Source organism: Micromesistius poutassou (assembly GCF_964030765.1).
Source record: "Micromesistius poutassou genome assembly, chromosome: 16".
Taxonomy (NCBI): Eukaryota; Metazoa; Chordata; class Actinopteri; order Gadiformes; family Gadidae; genus Micromesistius; species Micromesistius poutassou.
Window position 1 is genome coordinate 5333627 of NC_140286.1, and position 14044 is coordinate 5347670.

Consider the following 14044-nt stretch of genomic DNA (forward strand, 5'->3'; position numbering starts at 1 on the left):
CACAGTCAACATTTACACCCGCGGACCCTGCTATAAGGTATGCATTACAAGATTCTACAGAATCTCACGTCAGTAATGTAATGCATTACTGAACTGGTCGTAGGAGACCATTCGGGAACCATGCCTATGTAGGTAAACAAATGATACGTCTAAACGTAGGAGTCTTTGTAGCGCGTTAAGACTGGACGTTATCGTGAAACCGGGCCCAAAGCTCTTCTGACTGCGCAGATTCCACAAGATGGATCATATCTGAAGCTGACTGGTTCCACGTTGCTTAGCAAAGTAAACATTCGTTGAAAAACACACAACATAAAGCATGTCAAATGTAAGTAACATAATTAATATACCTTTCCCATATCTGACCCAACTCTGTCTCTGGGACTTGCTGGTGGTTGACTGGTGTGCATTTACAGTTATGGTCAACATTATGACAGCCTCTAAACTCGCTTCAGTAAAGATATAAGACTATACAAGCTATAGTTATAGTAGGCACACATATGCGTGTCCAGAAAAACGTGAGATTTCAAGACAGTTGACAGATAAACGGCCATCATTGGATCAAATCAATATTTAATATCACGTCCATCAATCATGAAAAACAAATTTAAAAGCTACTGAATAGTAAAAAAATAAAATAAAAATCAAGCATTGAGTTTAGTGAGTTGAAGAGATTACTTCCAACGTGAATGATTCCTCTGCTTGGTCTTCCATTCGAGAACTTGATTAGCAAAATATAACCACAAGGTGTTGCAGTAGACTGTTTTATATGCCTATTACAAGAATAAGCAGACTGTAAAGCACTGAAAACTACCAGCTTATATCAGAGGCACAATGGTAGTCTCCTATACTATATTCAATCTCCAAGTTGGAACTTGCAAACGCACAGCATGAAAGTAAATGAGAGACCAAAGTCTATAGGCTTGACAGATTTACAAGCCAAAAACTTTTTTATTTGAACAGAGGTTGAGCAGACTCATAAGGAAATTAAGGTAAAACATTAACAATCGGTTCCTTTGACAGCCACTTATTAATATCAATTTTGGTTAACTCGCCTTCACTTGACTTAACATCATGGAAGTAAATAAACCAACCCACTTAGAAGACCATGAAGAAACATCTCCACATTTATTCTGAACCTGCCTTCCATTCATCTTTGAGGTTTCTGCTACTGCAGTGTTTCAACCAGTTGTGTGTTGTGTTGTGTTCATATAAACCAACAGAATTCAGGCTGACAAGACCAACAGCTCAGCTCTGTAGCGGTAACCGTGTCACTCTACTGCTTGTGTTTCCCTTTCCTCTGTTTGATGGTGAAGAGGTTTTTGTCGGCGGGGTACATGTCTGCGCCGCTGCCTTTAGATGACCTCTTCTTCTTCCCGCCGGCCCTCTTCCCCTTCTCCTTCCCCGCCCCACGGCCGCCGTACAGCTGCTGCGGGGTGTAGAACTCGCGCTTGAAGGGAGACGTGCGCGGCTCCGTCCCCGCCGCTCCCCAGTTCAGCCGGTTGGGGTTCTTCTTGTTCCTGCTCTTCTTCGCCGCCTTCTCTTCCCCGCCCCGGAAGCACTCCTCCTCGTAGAACGTGCGTTTCTGCGGTGTGGCAGTGGTGGTGGAGGAGGAGGAGGAGGGCGGAGCCGTCACAGGCTTCCACTGGTTGGCGGCGCCGCTGACGGGCGTCGGCTTCAGCTTGGCGGACATCTTGGTTTTGAAGACGACGGCCGGCCAGCGGGGCGTGGGTGTGGGTGGGGGTGGGGATGGAGCTGGAGCCGGGCGTGGGGACCCTGGCGGAGGAGGGGCAGGTGTTGGCGTTCTCCTGCTGCCGGTGGTGGTTCTTCTTCTTGTAGTCGTGATGGTGGCTGGTCCTCTGCCCCTTCTTCGGTGGTCCCAGGGCGGTGGGGGGGTTTGGGTGTGGTGCAGAGCAGGCCGGCTTCCTCAAGTTCTGGACGGGGGGGAATAGTAAATAAAATCACAACGTTATTCAGTGGCATTCTGAAACTAGTGGGGTCAGGGTGCTGTGTGTCAGAGGAGAAGAGAGAGACAGAGCTTACCTTTGACCTTCCACTTCACCCTGTGCTCCCTCTGGTTGAAGTTGACGGGAGTGTCGTAGTGATTGATGAAGGGCGTGCTGGGGTAGATCCCATTACACATCCGACGTTGTGTACATGCCTGAGACACACACAAACACCCAATACTGATCTTGCAAAAAGGGCACACGCTCGCTATATTTTTTGATAATATTCATCTTTAGATCATAAATTTGATTCATCATTTGCTTTGGAGAAAATGAAGAAAGGGAGAGCAGGGTAAAGAGATAGAGGGAGGGACAAGAGGAGAGGATGCTGCGGTGCAAACTGAAGCGGCGACTCACGTGGCCAAAGTGGCCCTTTCTGGAGCAGTTGAAGTAGTAGGCGGGCGTCCTGCCCTGGTCCAGGGGAGAGAGAGAGAGAGCAGGGGAGAGAGACAGAGAGCAGGGGAGAGAGACAGAGAGCAGGGGAGAGAGACAGAGAGCAGGGGAGAGAGAAGACGCACATGAATAATCACAAAAAAAAGGAAAGCCTATCAGAACGACACCACACTGCCTGTCAGAACACCCCTCCAGCGTCAGCGTGTTTAAAAGTGACATGTTATACCACTAGGTGTGAATGCAATTAGCCGTTGCAAGCAGTTTGAACAAGTGGGCGTGTCCACGTAGATGTGCGCTGGATAGATCAGTCTACCATCGTACATCTAGGTGCACACGCCCACTTGTGATTTTTAAAAAACGGCTCGTAAGGGCTAATCCCACTCCCACCTGGTGGTATAATATGTCACCTTTAAGAGCAGGATGCTGGGAGTCCCACATCAGGTTAGCCCTCTGCCGCTGTCACCCGATAGCCTCCATTAATATTTCACATCAATGACATCGTGTGACGAACATCTGCTTTCTGAAAAAAGGCCTACTAGTAAACTAGGCCTAGGCTATTCACATGAAATAAAACAAAACATTGAGACCATTCCACAAAGCACACTGGGTAATAACAAATTCAACCCAATGGACTTGTGGTAAAACCACTCGTGGTCTCCACAAGTAACTTACAACTTGTAACTTGCAACTTACGTGACTTAGGGACTGTTGGTTATTTATTTTAAGACCCACCGGAGGGATTTGGACCTCTGATCACTTTATGCATAACCCCCCCCCCGGCGATATAATTTTATTTTGACATGACCCTGCAATTGACCCTGCATGACCCCCCCCCCCCCCCGGACAATTCATCATCAACTCAATAAGTCACATCAGAAATATTGAGTGACATATATGAAAGGATAAATCTAGTGATATATTCTGTCAACAAATTCCATGAGAAGACAAAAACCAATAGATAATTGATCCTACTAACAAGTATTAGTTGTGTATCCAAATCCCGATGTGGCATAAACACGGACACAAAGCATTTTCATATATATTTTGGAGTTGCCCCTCTGTAGATCCTATTTGGACCAACATTCACAGCATCCTGGAAACTTTTCAACCAAATAAAATCATAAATAAAAATAAATGAATGTTCACCCACCAACCCATGGCCCATTTATTGTGTGTGAGAGCAGAAGCCAGCGTGCAAGTTCTCGGAGTAGATGCCCTGCAGCCCCCCTCTTTTCCCCTTTCCTGTAGCCTGTCGGTAAATAAAAACAGTCCTTGTTAGAGGGCCCCCCTTTATTTTCTATGGATTGCAAAGACATTTTACTAAACAATTTTCAAATATTTGTGTGATTAAAAGTGTACTTACTGTTGCCTCCACTTCTCTGTCCAATCCCAGGGACAGGAAGTCCAGCCTTTTTAAAACTGTGGTACCCACTTGAAATCGCCTCGCCTCATCCAACACATCATCGAGCTTTAAAATGACAGTCAGTTAAGTACTTACTACTATATCATACTTGACAGCAAAAAACAAACGACAATAGAAAACCTCTTTAGAACTAAATTATATGAAGAAAATACTTCGCTTTGTTTAATGTGGGCCATATTAGGCCTATTAGAACTAAATCAAGAAAAATAAAAAAATACATTTACCCATGTCAATTGTCCTTCGTCCATCTCATGCTCCGTTACTTCCCTTCCTGCACATATGTGGTATATGTGCTTCATTCCACAAGTGTTCATTGCAAACCTCAAAACCTCCTGCAATACGGTCAGAGAAGCCCAATTTCAGAAATGACAGAAACATAATAAGCAATGTGTGGAATTTGTACCATAGCATGTCTTTCTAGCAACTGACTTAGTAAATAATGTTACAAGTTGTACAACATTATATTTTAGTGCATTAGATAGTGTAGTATTAGGTGCTACATTTTTGTACTGTGATGATCTCTGGAATACCTGTTGTGGTTGTAGCTGGAGCTTCCACTGCTATTGTCGCACTCATGCCAGAAGCTTCTACGTTAATTGTAGGGGCTACGTTGACAGCAGGGGTCGGTGGTGGGATGATGGCAGCGGCCTGGTTCGTACCGGTGGTCGGTGGTGGGATGATGGCAGCGGCCTGGTTCGTACCGGTGGTCGGTGGTGGGATGATGGCAGCGGCCTGGTTCGTACCGGTGGTCAGTGGTGGGATGATGGCAGCGGCCTGGTTCGTACCGGTGGTCAGTGGTGGGATGATGGCAGCGGCCTGGTTCGCAGGGGGTGCCACGGATTGTGTCACAACAGAGGCTGCTGCAGTGTTTACAGACTGGGCAGCTGTGCAAGATGCAGCAGTGGCTGCTGATGCTGTCAGCAGGCAAGGGAAACAATTAAGATTATGACATTTGACATTCTAAACAGTACGTGTTAACCAAAACAAACAATTACTGCTAGGAATTTCCACACATTGGATTAATAAAGCCTTTTTATTGCAGGAGATGGCTTTACAAAGACAATACCAGTTTGACATCCGAATGTCACAAATATGGGACGATGGACTCATCATGTCTAAGAAGTGGTTGTTCTTCCTCAATCCACTGAAGAGCTGCTCGGCACACTGGCTATTGGCCCAGCCACGTAACTCAGGCACAAGCTCTACCTTGCGCAGAACATCCTTTGGGTCTTTGGTGTTCCTCATGAAAGCGGTCACAAAGAGCATAATGCTTTGATGACCCTGTAATAGGGTGGCCATTTTCATCAGGTACTGGCTTCTTTGTAGTTAGCCAAGGCAAGCTGACTTTCACTTTCTTTGCAGAGGCCAATCTGATGTTGTCATCAGTAGGATCCAGCAGTCTCCCCTCATGAGGGCTTAAGGGCGAGGACTATGGCTCTCTTATGTTTGTATGTATGTGTTGCCAGTCCCCTTGCAAAATCATACAAGGTCACATTGGGGAAATGCTTCATTGATAGCAGCAGATCAGCACAATCTCTTGGGCTCTCAGCCCTTAGGTTGAGTTTAACTCCATAAACAACAGCACAAGGGCATGTGACCACAGCACATCCACCTGGTAAAATAAACTTATCGTACCCGCTATGATAACCATTACAGTGAAATCTAGTGAAGTCTGAAAGTTATTACTGATGCAAACACTTTTGAATATAAATCAACTCACCAGAAGCCCCCCAGACCTTTGCAAACACTTTGTCATATGCTGACCGGTTCTGCATTTCTTTGCGGAACCTCATAATAAGGTCCATCCTGGAGCCCTTGGAGTCTATGCCACACCCCTTGCAGAGACTTAGCACAGCTTCCATCTATGATGTTAAATAGCAAATATTACAGCCCTGATAGATTTAACAATGAGAAAAACCATACAAATACTCCACAGTGTGCAAATACCTTCAGTTTCAGAATCTCGTCAGTGAGCCGGTCCTCTGTAATTAAGAGGTTGGATTCTTCATCTGGGTTCCTTGGTGTGTGGAGCCTCTTGTGTGGGGACCAATCCATGGTGCCCAGTTATGGTAACTGGGCCGTACCACAAACGGATTCTGCTTGTAACCTGCAGGAACATTTCAGAAGAAGAGTACAGAATATGTTACTCTCATTGCAGCACCTGTAGGATTTTCATTCATGTCACTCAAAACATATTTTGGATGTTGACAAATTCTGGTTCTGGATGTAGTTCATACCAGTGGCGGCTGGTGGTTTTTTAAGTGAGGAAGGAAGGACTGCGCGCTTGGTTGCCATTGGCCTGCTTGCACTGTTTGTGGCGTATGGTGGCATAAGAATGTGTGACTCAAATTGTTTCAGGGTGTTTTGGTGAACTACAAAATAGCAGGGAGGGATAATTATGTGAATAAAATTGATACAAAGCCACTAGTGGCAGCATTGTAATTTGAAAGCTGGTGGGCAGCATGTCTTGGACTACAAGGGCAGAAGGAAAGGATGCAAAGCCAATTAGTCAAATCAGGCCTACTCTTGATTTGTAAAACTAAATAAAAAAAATCTGCTCTCAATGACTGAAGCTATTGGTTGTAATTTGGTTCATCAAATGTTTATTTTCAGTTACAATTGTTGCACGAACATCCTTTCTACTAGGGCTGAACGATTAATTGCATTTGCGATAATATCACAATATGACAAAACGAGATTTTCTACCCGCAAAGGCTGCGATTTGATTGGTCACGTGACTTGCGAGTGAGCCGAGCGGAGCAAAGCAGTGCAGGCAGTAGGAGAGACGCTGCTCTTTAACCTGCTGCACAATGGCCTCAGGCTCGTCAGAAGAGCGCACAGCTGAAAGTTTGGTACCAAAGAGGGGCGGCACATCAGTTGTGTGGAATTATTTTGGCTATAAAAAAGACGATGCTGCGCAACTGTCCCGCATTTCGATCACAGCCTCGTCGGCTTGAAAAAAAAACAAAACACCTCAGCGCACCAAATCAGCCGGCCGAGACCTCGCTAAAGAGGTGGTCTCAGTTCGCTTGAGATGTGAAAGCGAACGCACCTCGGTCCGATCCAGTTCCAAAAAGCATACGCCTCTTTGGACGTAACAGGCACCCGCTCAGCCGCGTGCATTGTGGGAATTATTGTTTGATTAGCGGTAACAGCCAGGGACGTGCACAGGAGTTTTGAGGGGCAGGTGCCGAATTGTTGAGGGGGGGGGGGGGGGGGGGGGAATCGCGGACGAGCGCTATTGTTGACGTGGGGGTTGGATCGCGGACGAGCGCTATTGCGGGCGCGATTGTTGAAGAACACTCAGAGGGCACTTTTTAATATCAGGCAAAAAGGGCAGGGGCTCAAGCACCCCTAGGGCCCTATGTGTGCACGTGCCTGGTAACAGCACATTGTCGGACCGTCGGGTGAAAATGAGTCGTGGCTCAACATGGAGCAAAGAGGAGACGGAATGTCTATTGGATATTTGGGCAGACGCCCACATAGAACGTATGCTGGCAAACACACATAAAAATGCCTTTATGCATTTAACACATTGAGCACCAGGATGAGGGAGAAGGAGTTCGAAAATAAATCTGATATTGTTTACTATGAAACAGATAGATTTATTGCTTGTGTTCGTTGAAAAATACATGATATGAGGACCGTGAAAAAATAATCGCATATTAAATCGCAATCGCAATATTGAGAGGGAAAAAATGGCAATTAGATTATTTTCCAAAATCGTTCAGCCCTACTTTCTACAATATCACACAAAACGGTCAGAGTAACAAACTAGTAAAAGAACAACAATAACATTATTTAACAACTATTTACATGGGCTGTAAGCCTAACATTGTTTGAGGTAAATGTGGATGTTGGTCATGGTTGAGGGACTTAATTTGTATATCAAGTCAATCCTCCTTGAGGAAGATATCAGTGACCTGGTCATACCAAACTGGATCTTTTGTTTAGTGATTTCAGCATTTTCTTTTCAATCAAAATAATGGCCAAATTTGTAAACCTCTCCTGCCCCTGAACAGTCCACGTTGGAGATTTGACATTATTCATGAGCAAACAGGGCCAGCAATACAGTCGATTGTTAGTAATGCTACCAGTGAGCCATGAGTACTTAGCAAACCATGTAGCACTCACAACATTGACTCTGCCATTACTTTTGGTGATCTCGATTTTGGGAATTGGTCTACCTTTCACTTGCTTTGTGTCTCTTAGACTGAGCTGCACTGCAGCGCGGGTTTGATCTCGTAACCGAGACAGCGTTGCCAGATTGGACACATTTTCCGCCCAATGATTATTTTTCCAATCTAACGTGGTTAAAAGTAGACCTGTAAATCTGACCAATCTGGCAACACTGAGCCTAGCCAGGGCTCCTGCTTATTGGTTCATAGCGCAGTGCGTATGAAACAACCACCGCGTAGTTGGCGCGATTCGATCCCTTAGCTAGTCCCACCCATATACGGATAACATCTCGATCATGATGGAGAAGCTCACGGCTTTGCAAAGGCAAGGGGATCGTTCTGGAGACCGGCATGGACTTGGAGAGTAGTCGCGCAAATTGGAATGCGGCTACTCGCCCCAAAATCAAACAACCCTAATCTTATCTTTCGGCCCCCCCCAACCAGCACCGGCCTCGGCCAAGGCCACTGCTGGAACAACATCTCCCGGATGAGCACTGCGGCGCGACGCTCTCTTCGTGCCTCCCTCCCCCCCACCCCACCCCACCGACACCTGCTGATTTGACTCTGTCTGGGACATGATCAAGGCTGTCTCCATGGCAACTTGCTGTGTTATCGCGATGACATCCTGCGGCTGAGATACCATGGTTGAGCCGTCGGGCGAGCGACTCTTCAGGCCTACGCACACATGAACTCTTACACGGATACAGATACGCAATCACCCCCCTCTACCCCCATCCCACGCCTTCGCCGCTTTTGGCTTCCCCCCCAGTACGACAAGACGGGCCTGTGTCCAGCGCCTAACGGCTGCATATGACCGGGTGGCTGCTTGCCTGTACTGGTTAACCCCCCCCTCCGTTGCAGGTTTTGTGTTCTCATGTTGTGACTATGTGCTTATGTGCTGAGGTGTTTTTTTTTCCTGTTCCCACACTGTACTCCCCCTGGAGTATAGCCTGGGGGTTGCCTTTTTTCTCCTCCCTCTCCTTATGTCTTGCTGTATTTTTCTCTCACCCTGTCTTCCGGTCCTGTCTACCCCATGTGTGTTGTGTTTATGTGTTGGACTGGTCGATGGCCCACTTTCGTTGTGCATGCAAGTGTACAATGACCGGGTTTATTGTTATCAATAAAGGTTTGTTTGAATTTGAATTTGATAGATATATATGTTCTATATATCTATGGTCCCACCCACTCGGAGGAGGACTTTCCTCCTCTCGCCCATTGACTCCCATGTAACTCACCGGCCGCCAGTACTATGAAGGTATTACTGTAGCAAAAGTCTTGAGCATGTGTACACTAAAGTCACAAATGTGTAACAGTAAAGTTGAAGTCGTAAATATTTATGTTGCATGTGTACACTAAAGTCACAAATGTGTAACAGTAAATTTGAAGTCGTAAATCTTTTTTCTACCATTGTAAACACAAAATAGGGGCTACGAGTTCACAAGTCCTTTGTTACAAGTGCACAAATCCTATCCTGTGCATCACAACTTCAAGGAGTCATGCACTTGACACTTATGCTACAATCATTGCAGCGCAGTTGGAGCAAAACACATTCGCACACCCGTGTTTCATAATCTGAGAACGTGCACAACATTTGTGCATTTGTAAACCCAAATGTGAACTAATGCATCAGAAGTTGCACATCTGTGAAATATTTCCTCACAAATAAAATGATATAGATCACTATGTTCATTGAGCATTTTAATGAGCGAGCACAAGTCCATCGATACAACTGCTTGAATCTGCTGCTACGAGTCTCAGCTGTTGTTTTTCCTGCGGGTACTGTTGCAACACGTCTAGGTGGTACATGTGTAGTAAAAGTGATTCGTATCCGTATGACACAGAGCGTCCGTGGGCGGGACAAAATTGCAGCATAAACCAATGAAAGTTGCCGGCAGGGGGTGCAGGGAGTGCAAATGAGCTCATTAAAATGAACATAGCGATCTATATCATTTTATTTGTGAGGAACGGTGAGGAACGGTTTACGAATGCACAAATGTGCACATTCTCAGATTATGAAACACGGGTGTGTGAATGTGTTTTGCACCAACTGCGCTGCAATGATTGTAGCAAAAGTGTGTGACTCTGAAGTTGTGATGCACAGGATAGGATTTGTGCACCTGTAACAAAGGACTTGTGAACTCGTAGCCCCTATTTTGTGTTTACAATGGTAGAAAAAAGATTTCCGACTTCAAATTTACTGTTTTAGTGTACACATGCAAAATAAATATTTCCAACTTCAAATTTACTGTTACACATTTGTGACTTTAGTGTACACATGCAACATAAATATTTCCGACTTCAACTTTACTGTTACACATTTGTGACTTTAGTGTACACATGCTCAAGACTTTTGCTCCCTTGCGTCTTTTAGTTGCGCATGAAATGTTTATTTTGAGTGAAAGACGTGCATTTGGGAAGAAGAAAATAAAGTCTTGGTTAACCTTTGTGTCGTGTTCATTTCTCCGCCCTTACTTTGGTGCTCCCGGTCAAATTTGACCAGCCTGTTTTTAATTGCTCTTACATTAACAACACATTAAAAAAAAACACCAAATTTTATTTAACTCCCCTTTAAGCTGTAAATGTCTGTAAATGTCAATGTCAATGTCTCAGAGTCATGGTTTACATGAATAACTGCAGTGAATATACAAAGAATAGACACAGAAACTGTGTGTGCGTGCTGTGGTGATGGTGGACCACAGGTTACAAAGTTGACTAAACCACTCAAAATTCAATGAAAGTGGTGAATTGTATATGTTCAAATGCCTAGTGTGGAGGATATCATAAGGCCTTGAGACAATAAAATGTAAAACACAATATGTATGATTGATGAAAGTAGGAAATCGGTCAGATTTGACCCGAACACGACAGTAAGATTAAGGTCTGAGAGCGCAAATAAATGCCTCAAACTAGTGCTGTCATTTTAAAATAACGTTACGTTTCTTTTATTACTGTTATTTTTTAAGGCAATTAATGTGGATACTCTGCTATTTGGTTTCATTTACTTACTCAATACTTAACCTAAAATTACAGCCAGGGCATCAAAATGAACAAGAACATTTTTATGTGATTCCAAACATTTGAACAAGAGAGAAAGATGGCAAAAAGATACCTCAAAGAGCTTTTCAGAGAACTTCTCTTAAATGGCATGTGTAGCGGACGGAACCTACGTCCGCTTAGTAGGGGTAAATCACTCTTCCCTGAATGGCTGGAAATCAGAGGATCTAGGTCCCTAACCCCCAGGCCTATTAGTCTCGTGTCTACTCTGCCTGCTCCGTTGAAGTACAATAGCTTAGGCTTCAGAATTTAGACCTGTCACAGTGAAGACCTAAAGAATAGAATACCAGTAAGTAGCTGTGTGTGTGACTTACCCTGTATTCCCCCTAACTACTACACTTTAAGGACAGAGGGTGAGACGCCCCTACTTCAGAGAAGAAAAACTCCACAATAAAAGCAATAGTGTAAAAGTTGAAAAATGAGTGGTTATTTATTATACTAGTTTTCTTATACTAAGTAAAATAGAAAAGTAAATGAAAAATAGAAATAAACATACATATATATATATAAAAAATGTAAAGCATAGAGGAATCGCTTCCCTATCAACCTGTAACCACCATATAATGTTCAAAACCTTACATCAACATCCACTTCACCAGAGTGGCTCAATAACACTTTCACGGTTTGGCTTAACAACACTATCACACAATAGTAAGTATGTCAATTGTAACTTCAGAAACGGTTTTGCACCATACACATAATAACACTCAATAACAATATGTCCACTCTCGGTTCAATGTTCCTTTTGGTTCGGATTGTCCACGTTACGTGTGTGCCGACCGTTCACCAATTAGACATGTCCATCACGAGTGCGTTGCTGTCCGTTGAGAATGATAGCCATGTGTGGCAGCAGGGTAGCCTATTTACTCACCCACCGCACCGTGCATCAATGGAGGGAGAGGGAGAGAGCAGGAGCCACAGACACGTCCCGGTCTGTAGCAGTGAACTGGCTGGCTCTTCGTTCTTTGGCGTGACAAGCTTCCAACGTTGGCGACGGGCTAGTAATATAACTGAATAGTCAACACTCTGCACTACCTAGCGAGGACGGTCGCCTCGCACTACGCGAACTATACTTGTTAATAATACGACCCCGGATGAATCTTCAGCGCTGATGGCGTGGAGTCTTCCGCTCCTCCACACGCCACTCCAGCCGTAACTGTTCCGTAGCTCAGATTAAAACATGTCGCACACGCAATAACTAAGAGCTAAACTGTTATTCAAGTGATCTATCATACCGAAATCTCCGTCAGCATGGGACCTCGCCGAGCGCCGCCATCTTCTTCGTTCTTCCTCACCAACTCTCTCTAGTCCCGCTCTCTCTAGTCCCGCTCTCTCCTCTCATTCGCCAGTGCACTGCATGCGAGTACCGATTGGCCGAGCCTATGGCGAAGTTCATGGGTGCGATTGGGTGAGGCTATTTTGAGGGAAAGGTTATCGTAGGGGCTACATATCAAGGAATATATGCACACTCTAGGTGTACACCTACACATTATCCTTTTCAAAAACTCTTCCAGTCTCTCTTCTTCCCTCCTTTCATGTCTTCTGTCTCTCTGCCTCTCTGTGTGGACCTTGTTGGATTTCAAATTGTTAGTTTGGTGTTACTTAGCCTATATTTTATTTATATTACAAGTGCCTTTCGAGCTAAGCACGGAAAGAACAAGTAGGCTTCTATAGGCTAGATAATCCATAGGCTATGTTACAGTTTCAAATATGTTAATAAGGACATGTTATTTTAATTCTGATTTAACATTAATTCCATGTTGTTACTTTTCAATATCAGTCATTAGGCTAAATAAAGTCACGTTTGGCAATTAGCGGAGTCCAAGTAACCTATTCTCGCAATATAGACCCTAAAGGTCTAAAGGCCCTCCTCAAAACAAAATTACAAGGTGTCTTAATGTAGTGTAGGCTATCAACCAATGACCAAATTACTAAACTAATTAAAGGCCATGACACACTGTTACCTTCTGTTAAATTCCTTATTTCTGGGTCAGACTGGGAATAAATTCTGAGGTCTTGGTTAAATACATATCTATGGCAGCAGGTATCAGTATACAGCTGTGTTCCCATGTCAATGCATGATTAAATGCATGATTAAAACATATCTAAACACATTTTGAATGTCCTACGTCAACAACAGCCAGTGGCTTTTATATAAGCCTTCCTTCAATTTGTTGATAGGCCTACTAAGTAAACGAAATTTGGGTTATGGTTATCAAAAATGTTCGCCGCGCGCTCTTCGCACGCCCGCTGACATTTTGCAGGTTCTCTCTCCAGCCAAAGTCCCATTAAGGCAACCCTGCCTTAATGACACATCCAATACTAACTCGAGCGACTTTGAGTAACATCTCGTTTGCTAAATGACAGAATGATAAAAGACGAGCATGCTCGTCATCGAACAGTGGACTATAAACTAGCTCAATAACGTCGGGTTTATGCAAACGTATACACCAAAGACCACATTATCCCTATTTTTCATTTATTTTCAACATTAGAAATAATCATCCATGGTTTTGGATGATTCAACAATCCCGTCCGACCGCAAACACCCCCCGTCAACAATCCCGTCCGTCCGCAATCCCGAACCCTCCCGGCAACAATCCCGTCCGACAGGGGGGATGGGGCAGTGTCCCCGTTTTAGTTTTCTATGACAAAAACACTACACGTTTGGAGGTTTTTACACCGCTGAGCCCAAAATGTCCCCGGATTTTGTCTCAGAAATCTGGTCACTTTACCATAGCCACTAAGCTTGGAGCAGGAATCAAGAAGACGAATCCTCTTAAGTTTAGGCTTCAGGGCCTGTAAAATATACCGTAATAAACCTACAGTTTAGCTTCATAACAACGACAATTATCTGCAATAAAACTTATTTCACTCCTCAGTACATGTGAATGAGGCTTTGACGTTCAACACTCACCGACGTAATGGACTCTCAGTCTACCTTCTTTTCAACCGCAACCGGAAATGCTAATATAGTATTGTGGGCGGGGCTG

At 44.4% G+C, this 14044-nt stretch overlaps 1 protein-coding gene across 3 annotated transcripts; it reads right to left on the reverse strand.

Moving 5' to 3' along the window:
• Positions 1–653: 653 nt before the first annotated feature.
• On the reverse strand, positions 654–13999 carry LOC311361125 (uncharacterized protein). Of its 3 annotated transcripts, none has more exons than XM_084481326.1 (10): positions 11923–13966; positions 5767–5926; positions 5540–5681; positions 4350–4733; positions 4044–4151; positions 3760–3864; positions 3547–3645; positions 2361–2414; positions 2041–2158; positions 654–1931 (listed from the first exon to the last, which is right to left on the reverse strand). In XM_084481326.1, exon 10 carries the CDS (start codon positions 1688–1690, stop codon positions 1274–1276), a length of 417 nt encoding a protein of 138 aa, XP_084337452.1. In that variant the 5' UTR covers positions 1691–1931; positions 2041–2158; positions 2361–2414; positions 3547–3645; positions 3760–3864; positions 4044–4151; positions 4350–4733; positions 5540–5681; positions 5767–5926; positions 11923–13966; the 3' UTR covers positions 654–1273. The 3 variants fall into 2 exon arrangements, 1 of the variants encoding a protein (XP_084337452.1); XR_014638565.1 differs by lacking the exon at positions 11923–13966 and adding an exon at positions 13969–13999.
• Between the last annotated feature and the right edge of the window lie 45 nt (positions 14000–14044).